This window comes from Heptranchias perlo, chromosome 7 (assembly GCF_035084215.1).
Source record: "Heptranchias perlo isolate sHepPer1 chromosome 7, sHepPer1.hap1, whole genome shotgun sequence".
Taxonomy (NCBI): domain Eukaryota; kingdom Metazoa; phylum Chordata; class Chondrichthyes; order Hexanchiformes; family Hexanchidae; genus Heptranchias; species Heptranchias perlo.
In genome coordinates this window covers 54919866-54947855 of record NC_090331.1, presented here as the reverse complement: position 1 = coordinate 54947855, position 27990 = coordinate 54919866, and the positions used below count along the sequence as shown (strand labels likewise).

Here is a 27990-nt window from a genome sequence, read left to right as displayed (position 1 = left end):
TTGTTCACGACAGCGTCGCAACATAAGCTGTAGTCATATATAAGAATGCATACCCAGATACCAATAAGGAAAACTAGTCACGCTTGTCAGCTTGTTACTACTAAATTTATTTTTTGAACTTTAGTAGTGCGTACGAATTTTGGTATCATTCTTGAACATAAAAATGTATGCAATCTTGCATTGTAGACTTGTAACAATAATCCATCCAGCAGCACAATTACAAATACTATTTTTTCTCATTTTAAATAAAGAAACCACAAAACACTGTCTAATTCCTGATCACTATAAATCTCGAATATCAACACAATATACACAAAGAGAAGGAATCGCAAAAATACACATTACAAGCAAAAATAGTTGTGGAAACAAGAAATTACCACAACAAATCACCGAGCCTTCATTATAAAATAAAAAGACCATGAACAAGCGTCGCAGCCTTTCATTTTCATGCTAGCAGACTACACATGTACCTTCCTGGAGTGTACACCTCACCATGTCTTCACGACTTAGCGCCTTGCACTTGTTAAGGTTACTAAGGTGTGCTGTATGGTAAGAATAGCCACTGACTAGGATCGCAAACGTTTCAGCTGCAGCTAAGGTGACGTTCTCCTTTTTTGTTTCATTTCCTACATTTAAGAACAAGGTGACGGCATAAGATAAGGTCTCTTCAATGCCATAAACATCAGCAGGAAAGCACCTACAAGCCATGTTATCGGTACATGCAATTTCTGCCTGGAAATGTCTCATTATATACACTTAAAGAGCCTTTAAGATGTCCTTTTATAAACTTGTGAGGTCTGTTTGTTGGTCCTTGGAAACAGTTTGTGACTGTTGATTGGAAGCAGAAGAAGAACTAGACGATCTGGTCTTAGTATTAGGCAGTTTGTGATCTTTTTTCCACTTCATTCTTCTATTCTGAAACCAAATTTTGATCTGGCGTTCGGAAAGACATAAAGTGTGGGCTATTTCAATACGACGTCGTCTTGTCAGATACCTGTTAAAATGGAATTCCTTTTCCAGTTCTAAAACCTGCTGCCTTGTGTAGGCAGTTCGTGAACGTTTTGGTTCCCCTCCAGTGTAATTAGGATTCACTGAAAAATAAAACAATTCAAAAACCATTCAAATCTGAACCTAAAGTTTGTCAGCCGCTTCCACTATGCAGTTCTAAAAGCAACGTCTGCACGCACACCGCACTGTAACAGTACCTCTAGTAAAAAGTTCAAATATATATTATTACTAAGGATCACTTTAAAGTTCTTTCTGAATCAGAGATATAACATGTCCCTGTTACTCTCAGGCTCGAGTTTTCACATGGAGTCAGCCACATGGCCAGCGGCCTATTTCCTCAGCAATAAAAATTTATGATGGGTGTAATTGCCGGTCTTTTTAAAAACCGCTCATAAATCCTCCTTTGAAGGAGTTATTTACGGTAGACCGATACCAATGAGTCACAAATATTTGCCAGGGGTGGCGAAGCAGCAGGGGCAAGAAAACAAAAGTGGACCTTACCCGTGTTAACGTGGATTTTCTTCATCCAAGGATAAACCACTGCTGCCTGTTTGGTTGCTGTGCCGTTTTGGTTCTTTGCATTATGTTGCTGCTGGCTGCAAGGCCGGGCTATGGACACTTGGAGCGGTGCAACGGGCTCCCCCTGCCCTGTGAGGTGGTTCTGAGGAGCGGGCTGTGCCTGCACATGACCCCTCTGCTGCACTGGAGAGCCCCGAGCGTTGCTGCAGCTGTACGACTGGCCGCTGTAGTTTGACCGTGGATAGATTCCTTGGTGCTGAAAATCAGAGTCCTGCGACTGACTGTAATACTCTGAGCAGTGGTCAGGTATGTAGTTATTTTGCGAGTATTCCTCGCAAGGAGGAAATTTGGGATCCACATATTTAGAGTTCATCAAATACGAACTCATGGTCATTAATTTCTGAAGGTGGAAAATACTAATTTTTCTCGGAGTTGTCTTTTTTCCCGTTCCATAAAGCCCTCCTACTTGCTGTCAACTGAATAAAGTTAGTCACCCATGTGACTGTGCGAGCCAATGGCGGGGTCGTGCCCGATTCCCGGATAAGGAAACAGCTAATGACAATTTTTTTTACAAACTTCGTCCAGAAAACCTTGATTTTTAAAAAAAATTAAAAGTGCAACGTCTTTAATTTTTTCCAGCAGTCACTAAATATTTGAAATAGTTTCCGGAAAATGCACATAATAGCGGTTTCCATTTGGAGAGAATAATGAGCACTCACTGAGCGCCCGAATATTGCTCAGGTAATTTGCTCTTTTGTCCAAAGAGAATTTTCGACCATTCCTTGCCCCTTTTCATATAAATCAAGGATGGAGAAGGCATTCGGCGTGTTTGTATTTTTTGTTGTTGTTTTCGTCAGAGAGCAGTATGACAAGAGCGAGAGTACTTGGAGAAACGGCCGGCAATCCAACGTACGCAGGGTGACAAAGGAAACATCCCGTTAGCCAAAAAATGGAATAACGGAGCTGAGGAAAATAATTACAGCCATTACAGATGCAGGAAGGTCTTTTCACCAAAGTTGTTCAAAGGCAAACATGGTCTACTCTCGCTAAAGTCAGAACAAGGCTTTCCGTATCATATAGAGCACTTTACACGTGTTGCTTAAGGACATTGTAAGGTCAAAAATACTTTGCTCTGAAAGTTCAGTAATTTGGAAGAGTAGAATATAAGTTTGATATCTAATGACCTTGCCTCACTAGCAAGCGTTTATGCTCCAATCGCTTCACAATTCGTTTTCCTCTTCTCATATCTCACCACCTATTTTCTCTTTAAACTAACGTAATAACATATTTCTAACTCTTTCATTTGTAATATGTACAATTCGGTTTTTAAGTTTTTAACAAAGACCTTATCTGGTTCGATTTAATTCAGAAACATCGTCAAACGCGGTACAAAACCGTAAGTCAATCTTTGTAGATAATTTATCGCCATCGTCATGGAAACAGGCAGCATTCAGGAAGAAATACTTAAATTTCAGTAATCTTATATTTCCGGAGAGTAAATCCAGAAGTTTAGAAACGACTACATTCTGACTAATGATCAGTAAATCAACACGTTAAGCATCATATTTAGATTGCAAAGGATAGCTTAAATAAGCCATTCACTGCTGAGCGGCGAGGGTTAAAAGTCTTCTACTCAATATTGAAGATTGGATGCAAAATAAAAACAGGCCATTCCTAATCAAATCATTGAATATTACTTAGAACTAAATCAGTCTAAGCTAAAAGCCACGAAGAATTTTGCTGATTTTCGTAGTGTTGGCATCGACCATATACTCCCCTAGAAACGAATCTGTGACCGAAACATCACACAAATTCGGTTCTACAGGGTATATATAGACGACGGGTTACAAACAAATTCGGTGACTAATTACAAAATGGAAAAATAGTTTTAAAAGATGCAGTTACAAGCGATCCCCAAGGAGTTAATGACGTGTAATAATAATAAATATGAAAAAAAATCAGGCAAAGCGGTTGTAAAGTAATGTAATTGTTTAGCCATTGAAAGACATAGAGGTCGTTTCCTTATATCTGGTAGGTGGAAGCAAACATTTATATTTGCATTGTTCGGCAGTGGCAGCAACATGAATCAGCGTGCAGAGCTGGTTTGTGCATCCAGTCCACAAGGCAGAAGTTACTATATATGACTGTGTTTATGAACCCTTCGTATTTTACAGAGATTTTATAGGAAACAGTTTGTACCGATCCGCTCCAGCTAACATTACTAAGTGCCCCAGCGTGAATCAATAATTGCTCCAGATGCTAATAATTTGAACTCACCACTAACAAACCGCAGGATGTTATAACAAATATCGCCCGGCCTAAACAGTTCTTAAATTTAACCAAATACAATTTATACATGATAGCGCAAATATTGGTTTATTCCAAAGCGTTTTTCACTCATTGCTACTTTCATAAAATGATAACAGCCCAGTAAAATAACGATTGTTTGTTCTATTCTAATCTGTCCCATTTCCTAGGAGCTGGATCAAATAATACTGCCGGCAGTATGCTTCAAAATCTAATTACACCACAAGTCAATTGGATCGTCATATGCAGGAAAAATATATACAATTTAATCTGCCAGCTAATTAGAATTCCCTCTGCCTCAAACATGTCTAAGGTAGTTTCTAAACTCTAGTGCATTCTTACTTTGCTGTCCCCACTGTCCCTGCAGTGCCACCGCGTTGTGCGTTAAAGGCTGAAGGGCACGGGGTCAGACTGAAATCATTTACAAACACATCGGAAAGTTGCATTATTATTTTCACTTTCGTGACCGCCACACGCATGAACTTTTCTAAGTGTGTGAATCTTTCCGAACTTACTGTTCAGCTAAGCTTATAGTAATTCTGTCCTTATCTCTCTAGTTAAAAAAATAGACACACGAGAGGCAGGCTGAGAACAATTATAAACGTACGCCAACGAAAAAGAGTAAGTGTATTCGACAATACAAAGGTTATACTTAAATATTTTGAGATGCATTGATTAACAATGTAACACTGAAGCTGGAGTTTCTGACAGTTAACGGTATCTTCACTTGTTTATTTCTCTGCTGTTTCTGTCGAGTACAACAGACAAAGGTCTCGGTTTATCTACGTTTTATGGCAGAGCAGCCAAACTAATCCTCTACAAATGTTCAGTCATATGGTTTTGGTTATTTTACCTTTGTAAAAAATCCATAACGTCGCTAAAAGTTTGATCTTATTTACCTGTGATTTTTTTTTCGTTTACCCCAGTGCATTAGGAAAGAAAAGAGCTAAACAGTTTTCGACAACCAATGGCGCCAACGAAAGTATCAGCAGTGAATTCTGCTTTTAAAAGCTTTTTTTGCAAAGAAAATACCAGATATTGTTACATCATCCGATAATTCGAAACCCAAATCTCCTTACTGTTCAAATTATCGCACATTGTGAAGCTGATTGGTGCTGCACATTTTAATATTTGTTAGACGCTGTGACCTGCATTTCACCTTACTGCTCGACTCGTTCAGACAGGTCAATGCCAAAGAGTTATTGATGAACAAACCCGATTAAAATTCACCTCTTTTTTTTAACTGCCCACACAAGTGCTGCGACTTTTGATCTAGCAGATTTTGACCTAGAGAATGTCAATGCAAAGTAAGTGTTTGGGAAGTGAACCCTATATTTATTCATAGATTCAGTGGTTCAATGAAAGCTATTATTGTCATCTGTCTGCTAAGGACTTTCCTACGTATAAATACAACGATTTCAAAAACAAAATTGAATTTTTTAAAAGTTCACCTTTCTAGTGACCCAGAAAGTCATTTTCTTGCAGAAATCCGCTCAGCATAAGCAAGACTGTTTTGCTTTTCAGTAGCAATTGCCCTTGATTATTTATCAACGCCTAAAGATTCACATTGTAAAACTTAGTGCTGAAACGAAGGCTCCATGGCGCTGGCCTATTGCTTTGCGAATACCGGTTAAACATTATCTGGATCTATTTAAAGTGAGTCCTTGTTTGACATTTATCTCGTGGCATAATTATTCTGTTACTTGGAGGGAAATTGTGTCGAATATTGAGTGCAAAGATAGACTGGTATCTGTAAATGTCTACTTTTGATATCCTAGCAGTGATTATAATTTTCTGAAGTAAGGGAGCAATAGTAGACCTAAGGTCAAGGGAACGTTTACAGTCCCTGATGTAGAGAGAACAGAATCTGAACATTTGTATTACTGGCAAGTGATAGCCAAATAGTAATCTAACTCTGTTTTGAAGCCCCTTTGAAACTATAAGGATTGAACCTTTCTAATTTGACATGTGGCATTTTCGGCTTTGGCTACGTTGATATTGATAGCTTTCCCTTAAATGTACAATTTTTAAATAATAGCGTCAAATTATCTTAGTGCACTTATTAATAAAGTATTTTATTTACTGTATCTTTCATAGTTAACAAACGACAAGAAACTACTGAAACATGCTTCCATTTAAAAAGTAACAACATTTTACAATAAGTAATACATGCTTTTAATGAATAATTATTCTACCAACGATCAGGTCAATCTTTACAAAAAGCACAGTGAAATCATCAAAGGTGAGCCTAACCAATAGATGCTACAAGAAAAGAAATACTGTGCTTTAGTTAAACGAATAGCTCATTTGATGCTCTGGCAGTCACAAGGCTTGATGTTTGGCCTACATGTTTACAGTGGCTGTAATATCTGAAGAGCTTTAACATTTACCTTCGCCTACAAGCCTCTGTTAGCTCATCAAGAGTGCACTTTAAATATATGCTGTAATTATTGCCACGTCGTTCGGCAAAGCGTTTTTACAGATGTTGTTGAAACCGGAACAATAACTTTCCTCCAAATGACCTTTTAGAGATGCAGCCTTGCACTGGGAGGCGCTGTGTTGTGCATTGCCAGTTCGAAATAACAAGCCAGCCAAATCTGACTCTAAATCTACACTGCCACAGTTAATTAGAGTTAAACACAATTATATTTTAACTGATTTTACTCTGTGCCTATAAAGATTCTATTCCTTTCAGGGAAATTGAATGTAACATCATTATTTCTCCCACACCATTATACAAATTAAACAGAAATCACAAAGAACGCAGGCTGCACACAACAACTATTACTGGAATCATTTCAGAATCCATGCTACCGCTCCCTTTAGACCACAATGTGACAATCTCTCCATTTTCCATATAAACCACATTTGAAACAGCCAACCGCTTCCAACTATTCGCCACACTGTTAAGACATATCACATAGTTACTTACTGTAGCGCCTCCTCCATTCTGCCAGATCTGTAGTAAAATAAAAACAGTTAGATTCAACAGTTGAGACTAAGTAAATCACAGAATAAAGATAACACAGTACAAAATATGCGTACATATGCACTTTCTGATTCAAACGAATATTAAAATAATTGAAATATTGTTAAAATCATCTTTAAGAGTTCAGGTATTTTATTTTCAAAGTCAAAGAATCACAATGTGATCCACAATATAACTTATGCTACCATTAGAACTGCGAGTCTGTATTTTTATAGTGCAGTATTTTAAGCAAATATTCGATCATTCATTTAGGGCGAAATTTATTTTTGCCCTACTAATTGCCGTGGCACTACCAGTTTCTCTTTACATTGTTGAAGAATAGGAAACCCCATGTAATAATGATATACATTCTAAGTAAACTGTTATTTCAACACTGGTTTTAGATTGTCCTAGCCGTTAACAGTGTCTGACAATGTACAGTTTAATCTTCTTTCTTGAGTTAATGTGACCATTCATTGAACTTATAAAATAAATCTATGTGAATAAAATGTCGATTTGTAATGATAAGCGACATTAATAAAAACTCCTCTGTCGGCCGTAATCCACTCCCAAACGTTTTCTCGTAAAACTTGGCACGTCTTTTCCCTAGGTGTTCTGTTTGTTTTTCTTGTCAGTTGCAAGTTTTATTGAGAATTTAGAGCAGAAAAAGCTTTCGCTCTTAGTGATGCTCTACCTCGCTAACTTCGAAGAATTTCGAAATCTTTAATTTTTCTTTTATGAAAAATATAGACTTAAAATTCTCATTAAGCTAAAGTTGGTTAAATAGGTCATAACGTGCCAGATTTATTTTTCTTTTTTAAAGCAAACTCTGATTATTTATAGGTATATTGCTCCTATTTTCAGCCTTCAATGTCAACGTTCTTCATCTCAAATAGCTTTTTGGGCTGAGCCTGTTCCGTGTCGTGTTTGATATTTATTCATTCATTATTGCTGTGAATATGGGGATTTTCGATCCCGTCTTGAACTGTTTATGATTTCGCAGTTTTCTCTCACTCTCTTTAAATCTTGCCATGTCATTTTATCAACGTTTCATATAACGTTTATGTAGGCCATAAGTAATTTCAATGTGTACCAGAAACAATAAATACGGCTAGTTCATTTCGTTTTTGCATCACTATCTGTGAGACACAAAAACAGTTGTGAGATTTCCAGACTAGATCTCGCCAATTGCAGTGAATGTTCTTACTGCACCTTTAACATTTATGATGTTTTCTTTGAGCAGATATTTGGAGAAAATGAAAGCTCACCGTTTTATACATTAAACAGCACCTTGTTAGTCATTGTTCTATATTTCTAGTCCAAATTGTTACGAATGTGATCGATTAGAAAACCCTCGGGACTCTGAACAAAACCGTGACATCTATAACCGAACAGATTATTTCAAAATGTTACGCAACCTCTGCAAATTAATAGAGGAGATGCAACAAAAAGTATGCAGAAGATTTTATTCTTCTTTAAACGTGCAGAACCGTTTCTTAAAATATTTCATATTTCCCAGGTATTTTTTCAGCCAGACTCGCAGATTATACAGAAGCAATTTGTATTCTATGCACAGCTTTGCTGCTCCGGGCTCTGTGTTTTTAAAATCGACTTTCAACGTATAAAAGTGTTACATATTAGGAAGGACTGTGTAGTTTATATTTTTCAGAGCTGTCTTAATATAATAATCTTTCTAATACACGTGATTAAGCAGCATGAGAACTGCTTGGTTTTGTAAATAACCTTACTTGCACTTGCTTAAAATATAAGAAAATTTACACTTTATTTCTGCTTTCTCTTTAATTTAACATTTAAGCTATGATGCACAACATTCTTCATGAACAAGCATTTGTAATTTTAGTTACAAATTTAGTAATATACTTAAAATATCCTTTGTTTGGTATATTGGAATATTATTTCCATAACTGAACATTATTTCGCATTCATCATAACATCTAGCTGTTGAAATTGAACTCACGTTGTACTACATTTTCTTTTTTTTTGGCTGGCCAAGAAACAGTACATGCGCCCAAGAGCCCCGAATGACATCAGGTGTCACGCGTTCATCAGCCCTATTACCGATGAGAAAGAACTTACTTGCCGCTTTTCTAGCGCAAAGGTAGAAGCCACAAGGACATTGCCAATCCATAGCGGTGGAACAGGACAGCTTGCTTCTTGGTGTCACTTTCCACAGACCCTCTCGAAAACACTAACCATCTGCACTTGTCTGCTCTTAACCTAATATATGATGTGAATTATATTTTGGCTTGTCAACTCCCCTAACCATAAAACAAAGTTTAATGGCATCACGTGTCCCTCCATAGCCAGTCAGGACCTGGCTCTGTGGCGTCCATATAAATAACCCTTAAACTTTAAAACTTTTATTCACTAAAGACAGCCATGTTCGTCGAAATGTTCTCTCAGTAATATAAAGCTAAGCATCTGAGTACCCAGAGGACGCGGGCCTTGGAGAATAAGCTTCTTTACTTTAAAACGCAGTCTGGGCATTTCTTATGCAACCACGGGGATCTATTAGATTTGGTAAGTGTAAATACACTACATGTATACGAAACCGATAACTTGTGAACTACAGCGAAATAGAAATTGGTAGATTGAGAATACAAGCAAAGATTTCTTCTGACAGTTACAGCTTCCTATGACTTCGTTTTTCTATTTCCGTCGCTTCAACAGTCTGTTATTTCCTGCTGTTTTAGTCATAAATGCTGGGTGCAAAAACATTATCAGTGCAGATATTCATGATAAATTATTCCACGCAATGGAAACTAATATGAAGTTGTCCATAAACTCCGTAGTTCTTCCAATCAAATCCTACCAATGGAGTTATACATTTTCCGAATATTTATATTGTTAGTAGTCATTAATAAAAACATAAACTCATATTCTTCTTCCATTAGACAACAGTTTATCAAATTGCCTTTTGAAAATGAACGTGTCTGTAGTCTAAGTGCTGGGGTTTCTGAAGTATGACGCGTGTTCTTTTTTTAAAAAAAATATTGAAATAAAGTATCAGCTCGGCCGACAGTTCTTGCCAAAAATAGTAAAAGTATTTTTAATTCAGAAAGTGTTCAAAAAGGGTTCAGTCCAAGGGACTTCTGTGAGTCCTGAAACATTGGAACCAGTATTAAGAGAACTTTGGTGTCAAACGAATAGAGGTAAAGTGCGAAAGTGATATGTCATTTGGTTCTTTCACAAGTAACCAATTGTTAGTGCTTTTATACACCCATTTGAGCTAAACAAAACACCAGGTGAAATGTCTATTGGTAAAACTGGGTTTATTTCAATTTTGTAGACAAAAACATCACTTCTTTCATTTCCATGGGATAAAGGCAGACATTTAAACATTATATATGTACAGAATATACATGACAAGATATACCTGGGACCACAGCAACACTCCAAGCAAACATTCCAAGCAATAATCAAACAAAAATCACCATTGATGTAAAAAGAGATGAAATAAACAATATTTATCTAAGTTTATAAAATATTATTAAATTAGAGTCTTAGCGAAGCTATAATTCGGTACAGGATTTGTTTGTTCAGCAACCAAATATACAGCAAAACTTCATTCTGTTCTCAGAGACAAATGATTTGCTTGGCTACATTACGTCGGTTGGCCTCTTTTTTTCTCTCACAATCTAAATTTAGACATGGATGTTATTATCAATATATAAAAACACGATTTCAACATCTGTTGATGACAACTGATAAATTGCATTATTTTCTTCATAAATTGATGACAAGACGTTGAACGTACATGTGAACAACGTATTAACGTAGCTCATACAAAAACATTTAATGTGGCCAAGCAACCTTTCCTATTGCAACTTAAAAGATCATCTGGATAGTAATATTATAGCCAGTTAGGTGAAACCAGCTATGGCTGAAACCCTCCTCCTGGAGGGCTGACATTTATACTTTTCAATTTATTGTCCTTTTTCCATTTCATTCTTCGGTTTTGGAACCAGATTTTAATTTGTCTTTCAGTCAAGCACAGGGCGTGAGCGATTTCTATCCGCCGGCGTCGTGTAAGGTATCTGTTATAATGGAATTCTTTCTCCAGCTCCAGGGTCTGGTAGCGAGTATAAGCCGTCCTCGTTCGTTTTCCTTCTGGTCCACTTAAGCCTTCTTAAGAAAAAGTTAAAGATGCATGACTACAAGTATCAGTATAAACGAAAGTATGAATTATACAGTTTCATACAAATACGTAATAATATCTGTCTAGAACAAAATGTTCAGTTGTTCAGATATATATGTCAAAATATTTTAAACATATTTTAAATTTCAACGGAAAGCGGTAAGATGAATAACATAGTATAGCTCCTGGCATAATTGCTAATACTTCAAAGCAACAGTCTTATATTCCGCTATGATTCGAACTGCTATACTTTTATAAATAGTCGTTATATACTTAGATCACGCCAGCTGAATTAATTTGGCTCTCAATATAAAAATTAATTCGATCAAGATTAAAATGTATGTCAAAAAGCAGAATGGCGGCAGTGAGCGTACCTTGGTTAAGGTGCAGCTTTTTCATCCATGGGTATATCTGCATCTGCTGTGCTGGATCCTTGTCTAGTTGTCCACTTTCTGGTTTGGGGCTGTTCGTCCCCTTAGGATGCTCATCGGTAACCGGCGATGGGTCCTGGCTACCGCTGTATGAGTGACTGGGCTCTGTGATAGTTGCCCCCGTCTTAATAGCACTGTCTGGTGTGCTTATTAAAGATTCAGAGCTGAAGGCAGGATCAGGAGACTTAGTTCTCACACCAGATGAGCTATGAAAGGTGTTACTGGCTGTTTGCAGGTAGTTAGTAGACCTTTCACTATCTCCACACAGATTTGAGTTAGAACGAGTCATGCTGAGGTCTATCCCGGTGTAATCATAGCCATACCTGGCGGAGAGCATCGTCGATTCCCTGAAATGCTCGCCCACAGACGCAGCATTTCCATAACTCTGCAACTGATAATCGTGGCCATTTTGGTAGCGACCTGAGAAGGAGTTTAAAAAGTAGGAACTCATCTGCCTTTTAGGGGTTTGATTTGTGGTTCTTAGACGTTTATTCGCCACTAGACCGCGCGATATATAATGAAATATGGAAATAAAAGGCACATGTCATTTCTCTGCCTCCTACGTATGCAACCAAATATGGGACACAAGTTTAGATCACGTGCTTTTGTTGACCAGTCGTAAATTCTTGTGCCTGACCCTGGGGGTAATTCATGCAGCGAGAATACTAGCTGTGATTTAGCGAGCCTTGTCCTACAGCGCCTCCTGCTGGCAAACATGGGGAAAACCAGGCCCATATCAACAAAGCAAAATCGAAATACGCTTTGACGTATAGACCGTTTGCTACGGTTTTTTCGGAATGGGTTCAGTTTTTAAAATGGTTCACGGTTCAAGATAAGATCATTGTTAGTTATGAGAGCTGCTTTCTGTTATCTGAAATTATGAATTATGTATCTGTCGACGTTTATAGGCCCGCATACGCAAAATGTTTCTGTAAATATAAAATACTGTTTAGTGATTTTATTAGTGTATACACTTATGTACAGTACAGGTGTAACGTAACTAGCTGAATTGCCATATGTTGACATGTAATATACAACTCCTTAGAGCCTCAAAATTGTGTGGCCTTTATTATGAAAATTGTTGTACAATAATTCAACATATTTTGTAGCACAATTAACACCTCTTTTTTCTAAGAACACTTTTCTTTTATATTAAATGTGTAATTGACCCCTTAGTTTGATGCTGACTGTAAATAAATAATTTGATTCGTGGCGAACTGCTTGATGGAAATGAATCTTAAAGTATTTGCAGTAATTATTACTACTGCACAATTCCGATTCCGGTTTTTACTCAAACGGTTTGGGATTTTTAGATTATTTCTCTTGTGGGAAACGAGGACGTGAAAATTATTTTGTTAGAAAAACAAGTTAATCCAATCTACGATTCACAGGTATTCTCCTCACACGTACTCACACTGCCCGTGTCGCTAGAATTTACAATGATTTGAATGTATTATTTTCGTAGAACACTGCGCTAAGATTATTTACACATTAGTTATATATCTTTACAGGTTGTATATTAAAAAAAGGTTTTACAAAGTTTCCCACGAGCTTTTTTTTTCAAATATATGGTCCGTCTTTTGCTTCCCTTGCCCACTAAAGTCACGATTCTACATGAAGTATGTGTTCTCTGTTATCATCAGGTACTGGTTTAAGAAAAAGGATTAACCCTATATGTTACTTTGTGACTGGTTAGGTCGACGCCGACACGAGTCTCGACAGAACAACATATCGAAAAGCTAAGCGGAAGTGCGTTACACACATTTTTTATTTTCATTGTGCAGTTCATCGTAAACTTTATTGCAGTTTTCCCCTGTACAATCTCAATTTCGCACTTTGGCGGGTCGTGGTATTTGCAACTAGCCTCTGAGGTCTAATGTACGCTCCAATATATATGCTGAGGCCATTTTAAAAATGAATCATTGCAGAAAGATAGTCTTCATCAAATATGTACACATTTCGAAAACGAATGATGCAGATTCCAGGGGCTGCACTTTTGGTCCGTTGTCTTTCTGTGCAGGGATAGTTTTGCGGTGCAATATTCGACTTTGAATACATCGAACCAGTTCGAGCTGGCTAGAAATGCAGGAACACTGCGAGAGCAATAAAAATAATATTTGAAACAGGAATTGTCTTTTCCGGTTTGATTAATAGGCGGATTATAAATCCTAGATTGTGATCCGGAACGGCACAACAAGTGAGGAGTAATAATGTCAAAATCGACTGCCATTGATTCGGGCTTGAAGAACTTTGCAAAAATCCGCCCAAAATAATCTTAATATTTAACACACGTGAATTACATGTATATGTTGCTGGTTGGTTTTTATGGAAATAAAAAAGTGGGTTCCCATAACCACATGTGTAAGTGAATTAATATGCAATAAAATAGGATTATCCATGTTATTTGGCCGCCCCAACCCCACGCACACTTGTTTTTTCATACGAAACAATATTTGACTTATACACTATGGCAGAAATACATTTACAGTATTTACTGTGTCGTCTTACAGCGCTGGACAATTGATTTATTTTTGTTTCTTTGCCTGATACTTATCACCAGAGCATTTAAGAACAGGGGAATTAAAGTATTGTAAAATAATTCAAATCAAGGCATAGTCCAAAGAAAATAATATGCAGTCAAGAACTGTATAATTAGGGCCAACTGTCCTCTATTATCAGCACGTGAGTTCGAACTACAGACGTAAAACTGCATAGATCTCGAGTTATTGGGATGGTTTCAGGATTACAGTTTCAGTGTAGAATCGAATAGGCCTCGATTGAAATAATAACTCTGCACTGATGCTGGATAGTACATAATATATTACAACTTATAGCTTGCGATACGCTAAGCTTAAATACAAGAAAATTTAATATTTTAACAAGTATATTTTAGATGAAATGGGTTTAGTTTTATTTATCTTTTGTGAACCTTGATTTGTGTGCCCCTCTTGTAATTCTAAGCTAAGAACGTAGTTGCTACACAGTCCAACTGACTCTGTCTAACGCTCGTAAATCTAACCTTGCGGCAGCCGCCTGACAGTCGGTGGAAGAAATATTGGCTTTGTCCTGTACTAACAACTCAGGCCGCTCTTACAGAACACTCGATTGAATAGTATGGCTTCAAATACTGAGTATGGCGAAAATAAAACATGTTTTCTAGGCTACTGCTCCTTTGTATCCCTGAAACTTTTGAAGCAGCACAGCCAGTATTTAAACATTTAACCCTTATACTGGACGCGATTGTGGGTCATGTTCATACTGTGGAATGATCAAATCATACCAATTAATTTTTATTGATTTTCACTTTGCAGTGCGTTCGCCTTTGTAATAAATTCAGATGAAGATCGCGGTCTGGAAATTCGTTTGTTTGTCAACCCTGTGAGGAGCGAGCTGTCTCTGGGATCACAATGGATTATTCCCGTTAAACTCGAGATTAAATCTGTTGGATTAAGAATTGTTTACATTTACAAATTCATGTTAAAAGGATTGGAAAAGCAGTATAGTTAATTAAAAATGCTAAATGTTGAAGGTGATCAGATTACCTTTTGTCACAGGTGTTAATTGAAAAGCTGTTTCCATTAAATAATTAATTGTAATATTTTGCTATTGTTATGTTGAAATTGTTTGGAAATTATATTTGAGCATTGTCGGTGCAGAGGGTGTATTATGAAAAAAATTCTCCAGAGCAAAGCTTCCAAGTAGACCGCTGGATACCTGCAGTAATTCAGCATGCGCATACACACACGGACATTGTATCCCTGTCAAGCAATTTTAGCAAAAATGAAGACTATGTGATCTTGAAGAACACAAATTAAATAATTCGACTTTAAAAATTGTCACTCGCATTGAGATTTACAAATACGTGTTTTCTGATGATTGTATTTGTAATGATGGCTTGTTTTTTTCCGTTCAGTTTCTTTTTTTAATGTGTTTATACTAAGTTGGAGCTTGTCAAGAGGAAAACATCTAGGAAATCACAAATCAGCCTTTCATTGTATTCTAAAACGCGTACAGTGTAGCTATCGCATAACTCCGGGTAACCAGCTTTAGTTTATCGAAAAAGATATCTAAAACAAATATTTATCTCGTTTGGCGTTTTAACTGAGACGAAAAAAGCTGCATTAATAATATCTGCATTAGAATTGTTGTATATGCCATAAACACATAGCAGTGAACCCAAACGATGAATTGAAAATGATATTAAAACATTATATTATAAAATTAATGGCAATTGCTGCGAGAAATTTGAGATGAAAATGAAACTGCTTTCTCAAAAGAGCAAAATAATACTACGGACTTCAGTCTCTCCAATCTGATATAATCTTAGTATGGATACACTTCTGTTGGTAGATCTTGTCTAAAATAGACAATTAATATCGACATACTTACGCTGTGATAAAGAATGACTTAGTTGCAAATGTTACGATATCATTAAACGTTCATTTGGTTCTAGGAACACTTTGTGACCTTATTTTTAGCAGCCCGAGTTTCATTTCGACAATGTACCTGTTGGTCTATGCGACAGACACAGGCGCAGGTAGATCAACGTTTTTTTTAAAAAAAAAATCGTTTGTAAATATATACCAGATGCTAATAGCGAATTAACATCACTATAATTATACGCCACATGGATAATCAAACTAATGTGAAACATTGTCACTTTATCTGTTTTCAGTAAATAATCTGGAGACTGAATGACGAATCAGTTTACCGTCAAACGGCAAACATGATAATTAATTTCAAGTGGGTGAAAACAGAACCTCCCTTATTCAACACTGATGTTAAGTGAGAAAAATCATTAACAATCCTCTCTGAGTATTTAATCACTGGAAATACAAACAACTGCCTTGGCAAAAAAAATGATAGACATATTTACGGATAAATTAATCTCTTGTTAACAGTAACTGGCATGTCTTTGTTCTGCGCATATTTCCGCAGCAAGGAGTTGCGATTAAATAGTTAATATTGAGAAATAAGTGAGAGGGGAAATAAAGGAGCCCGATGTTTTTCTAGTGACAGTTACGCTTTGCATTGTGAAAGCACTAACGTGGTGTTGGGGCTGTTTGTACCCAATTTTTAAAAAAATCCCAGGAAGCAGACCTTATGGTTTTTGTGAACTGTACAATCCAAATTGGGTAGAACTTGTTTCAGAAAATAAATCATCAGATGGACGAACCATTTGCAACTGTGACAAAAAGTGCAGTGTTTGAAACGTTTACTGAATCCCTACTCATTACTAGCATATTGAAACCACAAGTCTGATATCGACTGCAGGATAATTATTGTACGAGTGCCTCTCATTTGTAAAAAGTACTGTCACGTAGTGAAATATTATCATTCAAATGTTAGCCAAACATTTCCCCAAAATTCTGATCGTTTCTTGGGGTGGCTAAAGCTCATCTTTACTGCACTGAATTATTAGGATCATTAACACAAAGTGTATCATTCATCACTACAACTTTTCAGTAGACAGCCAAAGAGTCCACCAATGTCCTCGTCTGCAAGATTCCCAATAGCGCGGAAAATCACATATCTGCAAAAACAGAGTAAAGCCAACAAACACCGGCAGTTCATCGGTCATCGGTTCCCAAAATAACCGCAACAACAACAGCAGTACTACTAGTAATAATAATTATTCTAATAATCATCATCCCATGAGTAAATTACGCAATCCGATTCATCTCCACTGTGGATCATGGCCACAAATGTCAGCTGCCTTGTGGCGAAGCTTTCATATCAAAGATAGGCATGAATCGCAACTCTCCGTCTTATTGCGGAAAATAAATATTTAATTAATCTGCACTACAGCCACTATTTGAATTCAATCGATCACCTGGACCTGGTTAGAAGGTGCCGTTTTAAAATCAGTCTTGTTGTTTGTTCATTTATGTCGAACGTTCCTCGACCTCCCAAACAGCTACCTAGAACACAACCAACGAAACAAACGCCGTCGCATCCGAGGTACAACACAGCGATCTCCAACAGCAGAGCAGGGAAAAACACAGCACTTACCGCTTTCAGGGCGCTTCCCCAGAAGAGTAACCAGGTGGATGTTGTATTCCATTTGTACTTGTTCGATTAATAAAATAACTTTAAAAAAAAAAGGTAAAGCGAATTGAAGGGTAAATGAAAGACTGTAAGCAGACGTCAGAAGTCTGTGAGAGTGATCAGATTGCAAAGTCCCGACATGAGTCGAATGACTTCCTCATAGTTGTGCAGAAAAGGACTGAACACCGCGAATACAGAGGATAGTGTCCTTTTTTGCAAGCAGCTGGCGCCAAATACCAACGACAAAAGCAGGCAAGGGGAGATACTGATAGAAAAGACGGTTTGAGACGAGTTAGCAGCGGAATGCAGTGAAATATTCACAAGGGAAATCATGAAAAGGCCATGAACGCAGTTACTAGACTCACGTGACCAAAGCCAGCCAATAGGAGCGCCGTCTCCGTCGTAAAAGGTCCATTACAAAGTTGTAAATTTTCTTCAAACAAAAAGGAATTCGCAGCAATTCCTTGCGGATTTCGCAAGTATAGCTCGCAAGCGCCATGTTTCATTTAACGAGTTCTTTGCTACAGCTATTTGTTATAATGTCTATTGTAACGAACGCTTTAACCAACTATACAGGCGGAAGTGCAGCAACGACAAACATAAAGGGGAATATCTCCCACTGCAGTGGGCATGTCACATACAGCAATCAAAGCCCCACAATTTGTTTGATAATCTATACATTTTAAGTTCATGTCTTAAGTACGTCAACTACAAGCATACGTATTTTTTTGAAAAAGACTTTTACAAATAATTAAATGTGTAGCGTTCACAATATCTGATGTTGCCAATTATGAATCAAGCAGCCTCTTCGTTTTGTTTTGACGTGATTTTCTGAGCCCATTCGATATGACCGAGTTAAAAGCAGGCAACAAACGAACCAGAAGCGTGTTTGGCTACTAAATAAATATCAAACTACGGCGACTGCCTTCATTCAAATAACAATGAATAATAAAAGCAATGTGTCAACTTATTATAAATGTTCCGTGTTGCATTCTACACAGGTGAGAAAGTGAAAATTAAATATCAGCAAACGTAGCTACCTATTTACATATTTTACTTCAAATTATAATCACTGTGGAACATTGTATTATACGCCTGGTTATACATTGTATTTTGCAGCCTGGTGTTTCCAGTGTAGAGGAGAAAATAACCCTATAAAGTAAAAAAAAACACATTCGAGTGGTCAATAAGAATTGGGTGAAATGAATAAAATAGCTTCGGCGCTGCGTAAATATATTCAGCGTGAATGAAAGACCTTGTAAATGGTTTGAATCAGTTCGTTCGGTAATTATTCAGGACCGTTCGCTTCACTCGCAGTGAACGGGCTCGGCAACTAATGTTACATGATGTTGCAACAATTGCACAATGTTAAATTCACGGGAGCCCCATTCATTAGGGAAAAAAAGATGATGGCTGGTAGATATTTGATATCCACATTTCTTCCTAATCCCATGTTTCCCGCGGGTTTAACTCTGGAGACTTGGTTGTCTCTGGTCTAATGCTTTGAAGTGATCTTACGGAGGAAATACAGAATCGCCTGCTAGAAACGCAAATGTCTAAGCACCGTGTTCTCAAACTTAACTTACGATAAAGGTAAAACAACTAGAATCGTCAGATCACAAATAAAATGCAATATAAATAAAACATTAAATCTTGTAAGTTATCCTTACTCTGGCTCCGAAAAACGTTTGTCTGGAGTGTGGTGGTGGGATTTCTACAGAGGGTTGTTTAGCAAAACCAAATTAACTGGCTTCAATAACCAAAAGAAACCAAGGATTCACAAGGAGCATTCTTTTAATGCATGTCGCTGCATTTCTGACTATTTTTGATCTTCATTGTGAAAATCAATGCATATATGAAACTTAACAACCATGTCAAAGGACTAATTCCACTAAAAGCCTTTTCGTTGTTTGCACCATTCTTTCAGTAAAAACATGGGGTTCCTACAAACTTGCGGTTCCTGCCATTTAATAAGACCATTGATAAGGCCCAGCTCTACCGTCGTTGTACAGCCCCTATTGCGGTAAGGACCCGTAATTGATCCTCCAATTTGTAAATGGCAGCGGATGCAAAAAGAACTTTTTATTTATTTCATTCTTTGATTTAGAACTTTTTGAAAACAGATTTGATGAAATTTAAAAATAAGTATTCTTCCTAAAAAGGAGTCCTGATCACATATCATACTGAAAACATATCTGGTTAAAAAGCAAGAGAGGATTGTGAAAAATTGCTGAAAGTTTGTGCAAAGAACATCCCTTCGGCACAGGAATGAAAATTCAAAAATAAAATCCTGATATTACTTTATTTACACTTGATTTACTCTCCGAAATGATTTATTGACGTTATAATCGGGCACGTTTATGATATTCAATATATTTCACAAAACATATTTGCATTAAATTGAAGTATGATGCCACTGAGATCAGGAAACATAAAATAGACAATATAAAGCTCTGTTAACAAATCTGGAGTTTCCAAACTTAGCTGTTGTCCGTCTGAATTAGTTAATTAATGTTTCATATGGCAAACTATACCTGACAGAATGAGGGTATCGTGAGAAAATGACGCCTAGTTATTTAGTACATAATTAAATTCGATTACAACTGTTACGTAAATCAGAGATCTTAACATCAGCGCTGTGTTATCAGAGTGGATTCTGGAGTCTGCTGGTAAAATGGATACTGTTATCTTTAGTTCTGCAAATAATCGCGCGTTTTTGATTGTTTGCATAACATTTGAAGTACAATGTTTGCTTTTTTTCTCCTGCTAATTGTTTCCTGTTTGTTCTTATCAATGTTTTTTTTCTTTATTCAGGCTTATCATGTCATTGTACTTTGTGCGCAAAGAAAAGGTGGAGACAGAAAATTGCCAGCTCCTATGGTTGGGATTTATATGCAGCTTGCCCACTGATCCTGTTACAGTTTAGATGTGGCGTGATGGCTGCTTAAGTAAAGTTTAATGGAAAGATGGAAGGTTATTCGACAACTGAAGATTCTACTTTCGCCCCCAGCCTTTAAACCAGAAAAGAATAAATTGGAACCCAGAAGTTCACAGTTTGTCGAGTGATTTGTAGTATTAGAACTTTTATTGTCGGTTTTACGAGATTTGCTGATATACGTGCACAGTAGACCGCAGTTTAACACCAAACACTAACTTTTACAGCGTCGTTTTAGCCACACATGAGCCAGGCATGTGATCTGAGTAGCCAATGGTCACTCGAAAGGCATTTAACTTAGGGCATAGATAAACTAATATTATAATCATCGGCTATATCATTAACTTTTATAACTACATATAAAGAATTACGCCATCTTCAGGCTTTTGCTTCCAACGAAAAGAAATGCGGCGCAGTATGGCAGATGTACACCTTGTGGCCGTAGGGATAGACATACAAAAATAAAGTACATCTGATTTAACCTTACTTGAAACAGCTACAGAACGCTGACAAAACAGTAATCTAGCAATCTCAGCTGATAATCTAACTAAGAGCATAATGGTTTTCTGTCATACACATTACTTTTATTTTCTTTGGGATTCAGGTTGTAAAATGAAACAAGTACACAGTTAGGTTTAATCAACATTTATTAATTTAATCACATTCGACCATCATAAAAAGTGACTATTGCTGCGGAATACCTTGTCATTTTTTTTGCTTGTGTTTATAATATGCGTATCGGAGAATAGGTAATGGTTGAGAATTTCCAGCCGCAATACACCACCAATTAGTTTACACGCACAGTAATTAAGACACATCGCAAGTGCACGTTTTTTTTTTCTATCATTAATTAAGTGTGTTCGCAATACATTCCAAATAATCCATTCTATTAGGCAGTTCATGTTGTTGGGTATAATCACAAAATGCTAAATAAAATCAACAAACTAAATCAATCACGATATCATTTCATATTTTCGTCCTATTAAAAAGCAATAAAATCTTTATTCAAATGGCTATTTCTTCTGCGATTTTGCTGCTTTCCACTTTTAAAGGGAGTTGCAAAATTCTATACGACGGTTGATACTATATCTGTCAGGGTGTCATTGAAATGGTTAAACTGATGCACACAGGCCTCATTAGAAATAATGTCGAATTAAGGCTCTAAAGAACTTCACAAACAGGTGGACTGTTTACACAAAACTAGCCATCAATGTGCTGGAGGATTCATTCTGATCAACACGTTTAACAGTGGATTTGGCACAAACTGAATGACGTTTTGCTTTGAGGCCAAAGGGGGTAAAGTTACTTGGTCTCTTTTGCTGTTGTCTCCTGCTCGGGCTCTTCCTGTTCTTTCTTGACCTCTTCCTCCTCCTCCTCATTCCGAGAGGTTGGAAATTTGTCCTTGTTGTTTTCTTTTTTCCATTTCATTCTCCTATTTTGAAACCAAATCTTCACCTGTCTCTCAGTCAGTCCCAGTGCGTGTGAAACCTCGATCCTTCGCTTTCGAGTCAGATACGGATTGAACAGGAATTCCTTTTCCAGCTCCAGAGTTTGGAATCGGCTATAAGTTTGTCTCCCTCTGCGTCTACCGGGCGCTGCTAATGAACACGAGAAACACAAGAGACAGTAAATATCGGATAAAATGCACACAATCAAATCACGACAAACTAGGAATAACGGTAACGATCTTTGCTTTGCTCGGTAATGCTACATAAGGAAAGTGTTCCTACAAAAGCAGACTATTATAGATAGCGTTAAACACCTTGGCAGTATAACTGAGCAGTAAAACGTGAGATGGAAGCTAATTTTAATATATCCAACCTTGAGGTCTCATCCAGGGAAACATTTGAGTAGGAGACGAGTTCTGATTTAAGTGCTCTGGTTCTTCGCCAATATTACTGCTAGACGATTTACAGTCAGGATATTGTACCAGATCGGCCTCTTGCTGTGTCGTAAAAATTTGCTGTCTTTGTAAGTTATCGTATCCGTAAAATTTAGAGGGGTCACCATGACACGTAATTCCACAAGGATTCTGCTGAAAGCCAGTATTAGGAAGTGCTGATGTCCCATGATGGTAAAATTCTTGAACTTGAGCTGGGTGCTGGAAGCTCGCGCCGCTGCTGGGACCATAGACCACAGCGTGTCTGCTGGTCACGTCTTGTGGAAACCGGCAGTCGTAGTAAGTGGGACTTAGGGCTTCTCCTGGCTTGTACTTGGAATAGAATGGATTTACAAAATATGAACTCATCTGTGCAGACTCTAGAATGGCCAATGAATACCAACAAAATAAATGTTAAACAATACTGGAGTGATGTTATTGGGTTCCCCGGTCTACACTGTGCTCATGATGGCAATGCAGGTCCAGTGTGCACTGATGCCCCGTGGAACATACTCGCTAATACTGTAGGTACACAACTGCCTCACTGCTTTGGCTGCTTCACTTTGAACCCGCAGATCAGTTCTAAGCCAGCTGAGGAGATATTTGACTGCCGTTTACAGTTACCGCTTTCCCGGGCAACACGTCTGTACTGGGAAATGATATATTTTTTAAAAAAGTAGAGGGCATACAGATCGGGAAAAAAGATAACATGCGGATTAATATATTCAGCACACTCTCATTACAATTAGGCGGGCCGCATCACAGAAAACATGAAATACGTGCGCCACTCAACTGAAGAGAAATGAAGCTGGCCCGGTTACAGCACAGCAATTAGATTTTAGAACACAACAAGGTGAGACTGGTCTCAAGGTCAAGACATAGTCGAAAATGGGGGGGGGGGGGGGGGGAGGCCAGAGGGCTAAAAGGCCAAGCTTAGAATTAAGATCAGGGATTATTTTGTACGGGCTGTTTCTGTAAATCTTGTAGAATATGCTTGCGTCTGTCACTCTGTCTATCTGGTTTATAAATATATGTATTTATATTTGTATACATAATTATATTTGGCGCATAGATACTCCTATAATTTACATATAAACTGTCGTCAATCAGCAATAGTTGTTACAGTTATGGGTTTAAGTAGGAAGCAGATGAACAGAAATTGATCCTTGCTAAAAAAAAATTGTGTCAAACAGCATTAAATATACTGTATGAAATATCCCTTCTACACAGAACGGGAAGAAACATTTACCCTTGCCTCAGATAAAAAATAGGCTCGCTTGACTGAAACTTCGAGGTTAATTGCTACCTAATGAAAATCATGCCGGTGAATACAATTTCCATCATTTCACCCCTGGCAGACGTCATTACCGAGAAAAGCAGCTCGGATATGTAGGCAAACACAAAGTTTGTAGCTCGAGGTCGAAATTTCAACAAAAACTCCAGCATCAGGAGAGCTAGCAAGCTTGAGATGATAGGCGCACAGTTCCCGAGCTGGTTAGCTTTTGTTCCTGATAGCTGAATCGCTCATGAATAAACTGAATCCCATTTTTTTTCCTTCAAGCGACTGCGTTTAAAGTTTAATCGAAAAGAGTGCTTGATCTGGTTAAACTTGTATTGACCAGTGAACTTTGTTCCTCACGCTCCGGTGATTGTTTCAACTCCACAGAAAGCTTCAGGGAAATATAATCAGAAATGTCTTCACTGACTGCTAACCAGAAGAATTCCACCTATGCTTCAATGTATGCAGCGTATGTTAATTCAAAATTAACCAAAATGAGTTGTTTTAGTCCAATATGTGCTAGACTTTGGTGCAACTATATTCTTTTTCAATAATTTTTCATTTGTTTACAGAAAACATAAACAGTCAGCCGAAAATTCGCAATTTTAAACGCGTTATCATTGTGTAATTATAATATAATGTTCATTAATTTATACACTGAGATGGAAATAAAATCTGCCCTTTCCCCAGTGTTAACTGAATCATTCCAGAGCAGAGGCACTGATCATAGCCACAGTTAAAACCTTCGGCAAACTGTACTTTTCAGTATGATGAACATTTGCATTCATATATAATACAAATATAAGGTTGCATATTAATTCTGTTCTGCACAAATTTGCATATGTGCATTTTCTTCTCGGCAAAATAGGTATTTTGCAGAAATGTTTGCTTCATTTAAGCAAGTTACTATGAAAGGATAAATCTATATCTTTACTTAAAGATCTCTCTGGTGGACTTTCTGTACAAACCATTCAAGTCATTTTCCCATTTAAAAAATCTGACTCGCAAGGCTGGAGAGTTTATATATACAAATCGTTGTTAATTTAAATTATTTGTTAGCTCTGTTTTACTTTTCTTTTTGTTTCGTCAACTGAAACGGTTGCAAAGCCGCTTCTAATCGAAGGGAGATACACCAGAAATTCGAAAAGCACAAATTAACCCTTATCAGGTTTATTGAATAATCCCCCCAGTGATCAGCGATAAATAAATGCGTATGGTATTTATTTGTAACTGTGAAATGTTGCCGGGTCCGGATCTAATATAAAACAATGGCGTCTGTATAGTTTTTTAAAAAAAACCCGCCGCAAGCATTTCTGTCGAAATCATGGGAACGTTTTTTTTTGTTGAAAAGACATCTCGAATCACATTGTGAAGATTATAATTCCAATTTTAACTCTAGACTTTATTAACTTTATCGCTCTGAAACAATTATATATTTGTAATCGATTTATTCCGGGACATGTGAATGCAGCAAGTCTGTGAGAAATTATCACAATGTGTATAGTATAGTTTATTGTATTTTACTTTAAGAGCATTCGAACGCTTGAAAAATGTTTCAGAAATCCTCGAAAATTATTACATGTTTTGAAAGAAGTATTTTAAGGGGAAGATTGTAAAATTGGACGCAAAGCGGATTTTTTTTAATCGTAGACTTGGCTCTATATTTTTGATTCTTGTTTTCATGACTGAAATGAACGTTAAAATCAAGAAATGTTTACGCCAGTTAAAGTTGGGAATTATGCATTTCACTAAGATTAGCTCGAAATGTTTACTATTTGTAATAATATTGCTACAATAGTTTGCACATTTTCAGTTTTCGATTCTGAATAACGTAATTTATTAAAATTGAGAAAGAAAAAAATCTCAGACTTATGCTTATTCTCCAATCCCACTCCACGTTATCTAACGCGTACCGCGCCGATTGTGACCGTAGTGCACGACTCCATTAATTGTGGAAACATCATATTTTAGAGTTTCGGAGAATGAACATCGCTAGAACAAAGGCGAATGCAGGCACAAATATGGATTTTTTTTGTGAAAATTGAAATTACAACTATCTATAACAGGTGTAAATTGTTATGAAAAATCCGTCATTTTTTTCTTACAGATTTTTTAAGATCGAAAGTCTGTACTATGTAACTATTTAACAATGAATTTCCATAAAGTTATATGGAACTTTTTACGTTCAAGCGAGCACATGTTCATACATCTATGATTTTGAACGTTTTAGTGAATTGTAATATTAAACTTGTAGTTTGAAATTCCTCCTAAGAATCAGACTTCAACTATTACTATTTTTAATGTTTTCTAAATGAAAAGGCGCTATGAAAAATTAATACTTTCCTTTTAACTGTTTTGCTATGTTTCTGTTGTCACTTGCAGGTTTTCAATTTGGTATAATGGAGCGACAGCACCCCCGAGTGGACACTGATATGAACTACGACAGAACTGCAACTGGGGCTACTTTGGTTCACTTTTGTGCAGAATCACTTAAGAACCAGTTATCATGCTTGAGAAGAAACTAGATGTAAAAGGAGCTCCATTAGATCTCAATTGATGTTAGAAATGGTTTTATATGAAATGATTCAGAATTGACACTGAATCTTGTCTCATATGCTCTATGCATTATTTAAAGATAGCATTCAGCATTCTCCAGCGAAACTACAGAGGTACAAAAGTTAGATGATAATTTGAAACTTTTTACACTTGGGTTTGGGCAGAAAGCAGTCGACTAATTATTTATATTATTCTTCTGATATGGCTGTCCAAAACAAATGTAAGTCATATCGGCTGATTGCCTATATATTTAATTGAGGGCCCAATCTAAGATAGAAATACATATATTCGGATGTACTAATCCGAAGAAAGAGGGAGAGAGAGCGAGATATGTATGACTGCACGTGTATACAGAGACAAAGAAAGAAGCACAGAGACACAGAGAGGGGAATCCATTAGCGGCTATTAAATATCTGGAAAGGATCTAAATATGTCTTTCTATAAGATGAGACGAAGTATCGCTGGGTGTCCTCCATTTGCTGCTGTTACAATCTTTTTTGAATTGATGAATACGTTTGTATGCGTATGTGTGCAAAATAAGGAATATTTATATGGAGATGCAAAATTAAATAAATTCGTAAAACACAAATGCAAAATTAAGTGATTTTTCTAGCTGTGTTCAATTTAGTTTCGACTCGTCGTTTAAACAATCTGTTACACTTATTAGCGTACAAATCATTTGCATCTTGCATAACAAAATATATTCCACGTAAGTATTATTTCTTTGGACGTCTTTGTTGTTTTCTATCTCATGTCTTTTCAGTTAATTAAGTAAGCCCACAAATTCCCGCGTTATTGTTACTTGACTGAACATGCTGACTAATATTTTATATAAATCAGCCTTATAGCGAAGTATACTTCATTGTCTCTCGTACATATATGTTTGGGAATAGATAACGGTTTGTCCAGACTCAAGTGACAAGGCGGAATTAATTGTCTTCGCCCCTTTAACTAGTGTCTGCATTTTGTTTATTACCAACAGACAAAAACATCTGAATTGGCTGATTTCAAAGAAGCCCGTAATTACACGAAGAAAACCATAAAGTCATTAAGGTCAGACGTCTAGCCAGTTGTGGGGGTTTATTGTACCCCATTCCTTCCTGTTCTAAAGTACTATCTGTAGAATTGTGGCAATAGATCGTGTTGCAATTCAACACCTTCGGAGCACCTTTCAGAGAACTTCTCCAAAAAGAATGAAGTTCTACTTTTACCACTGCACCCAATTGTTTCCAGTCCGAGACAATAATGTGACAGTGACGTGAAATAATACGAAGTTGCCTGTGCTCTGTGGTCATTTATGTGCACAGTTATAGTTAATCCGCATCCAATGCTTTACCAGTAATATGTATATACTTCATTGTTATTTATTTTTATACCTTTAACCAATGTACCAAATGTATTTGTAACTATGAATCATTCTAACGTGCTACGAGTCGGATACCGGTGAATAATATAAATAACACATTATTGTTCAAACAATAAGCTAGAAACTACAAAACACCTTACAACACAGTCTATAGAGATCTGCTTACGAGACGGACAACAACTTCCTTCCAGCAGACACCAACTCATATACAAAGGAAATAAGCAAAATACATTGTTTAAAACACGTTTTTGTTTCACCAAAAACTCTGACTAACGTTATCAATAAAACGCAAGTGTGTCAGGATGTGTTTAGTGGATAGTTGCTAATTACCACAATCCAGAAAGTCCAAGATTTCAGAATTGTTTTCGTAATTTATACAAGCCAATGATCTTTTTCCTTCAGTAGGTCAATATTAGAGTGTTGATCAGCTAACTTGAACGAAATCCTCATTTGGTCATCTTAATATTAGCATCCATTGAAAAATGCTGATTGTTTTAAACATAAAGCGGAGACAATATATCTGTCCGTCTAACGG

The 27990-nt window shown here is 36.9% G+C and overlaps 4 protein-coding genes and 2 long non-coding RNA genes across 14 annotated transcripts in view; 2 read left to right on the top strand and 4 right to left on the bottom strand.

The window, feature by feature from the left end:
- Positions 1–17801, bottom strand: part of hoxd3a (homeobox D3a) — a 37601-nt gene extending 19800 nt beyond the window's left edge. For 2 of the 4 annotated variants that reach the window (XM_067987597.1, XM_067987594.1), the window contains exon 1: positions 17405–17801. The gene's annotated coding sequence lies outside the window, so the exon portion shown is untranslated. Of the gene's footprint in view, positions 1–6766; positions 6794–8899; positions 8950–17404 lie in introns of those variants that run through there. The other 2 variants (XM_067987595.1, XM_067987599.1) reach the window with 2 other exon arrangements.
- Positions 107–17442, bottom strand: hoxd4a (homeobox D4a). Of its 3 annotated transcripts, none has more exons than XM_067987608.1 (4): positions 17405–17442; positions 6767–6793; positions 1510–2490; positions 107–1091 (listed from the first exon to the last, which is right to left on the bottom strand). In XM_067987608.1, the coding sequence occupies exons 3-4, from the start codon at positions 1919–1921 to the stop codon at positions 781–783; spliced, it is 723 nt and encodes a 240-aa protein (XP_067843709.1). In that variant the 5' UTR covers positions 1922–2490; positions 6767–6793; positions 17405–17442; the 3' UTR covers positions 107–780. The 3 variants fall into 3 exon arrangements, with proteins under 3 accessions (XP_067843709.1, XP_067843708.1, XP_067843710.1); XM_067987607.1 differs by lacking the exon at positions 17405–17442 and adding an exon at positions 8900–8917; XM_067987609.1 differs by lacking the exons at positions 6767–6793; positions 17405–17442 and adding an exon at positions 4734–4880.
- LOC137323734 (homeobox protein Hox-D5) lies at positions 10079–17249 on the bottom strand. Of its 2 annotated transcripts, XM_067987604.1 has the most exons (4): positions 17232–17249; positions 14673–14831; positions 11336–13485; positions 10079–10951 (listed from the first exon to the last, which is right to left on the bottom strand). In XM_067987604.1, exons 3-4 carry the CDS (start codon positions 11841–11843, stop codon positions 10701–10703), a joined length of 759 nt encoding a protein of 252 aa, XP_067843705.1. In that variant the 5' UTR covers positions 11844–13485; positions 14673–14831; positions 17232–17249; the 3' UTR covers positions 10079–10700. The 2 variants fall into 2 exon arrangements, with proteins under 2 accessions (XP_067843705.1, XP_067843704.1); XM_067987603.1 differs by lacking the exon at positions 17232–17249 and having other exon boundaries at positions 14673–14868.
- A 40-nt stretch (positions 17802–17841) lies between the features above and the next one.
- On the top strand, positions 17842–20489 carry LOC137323739 (uncharacterized). Its single transcript, XR_010963436.1, has 3 exons — positions 17842–17919; positions 19368–19463; positions 20255–20489. It is a non-coding gene; the product is annotated as an uncharacterized lncRNA (long non-coding RNA).
- Positions 20490–21004: 515 nt separating this feature from the next.
- Positions 21005–23092, bottom strand: LOC137323735 (homeobox protein Hox-D8). Of its 2 annotated transcripts, none has more exons than XM_067987606.1 (2): positions 22197–23092; positions 21005–21970 (listed from the first exon to the last, which is right to left on the bottom strand). In XM_067987606.1, the coding sequence occupies exons 1-2, from the start codon at positions 22621–22623 to the stop codon at positions 21678–21680; spliced, it is 720 nt and encodes a 239-aa protein (XP_067843707.1). In that variant the 5' UTR covers positions 22624–23092; the 3' UTR covers positions 21005–21677. The 2 variants fall into 2 exon arrangements, with proteins under 2 accessions (XP_067843707.1, XP_067843706.1); XM_067987605.1 differs by having other exon boundaries at positions 21005–21973; positions 22197–23077.
- LOC137323738 (uncharacterized) lies at positions 21570–26685 on the top strand. 2 transcript variants are annotated; one of them, XR_010963435.1, is made up of 2 exons: positions 21570–22054; positions 25916–26685. It is a non-coding gene; the product is annotated as an uncharacterized lncRNA (long non-coding RNA). The 2 variants fall into 2 exon arrangements; XR_010963434.1 differs by lacking the exon at positions 21570–22054 and adding an exon at positions 23639–23993.
- The last annotated feature ends 1305 nt before the right edge of the window (positions 26686–27990 follow it).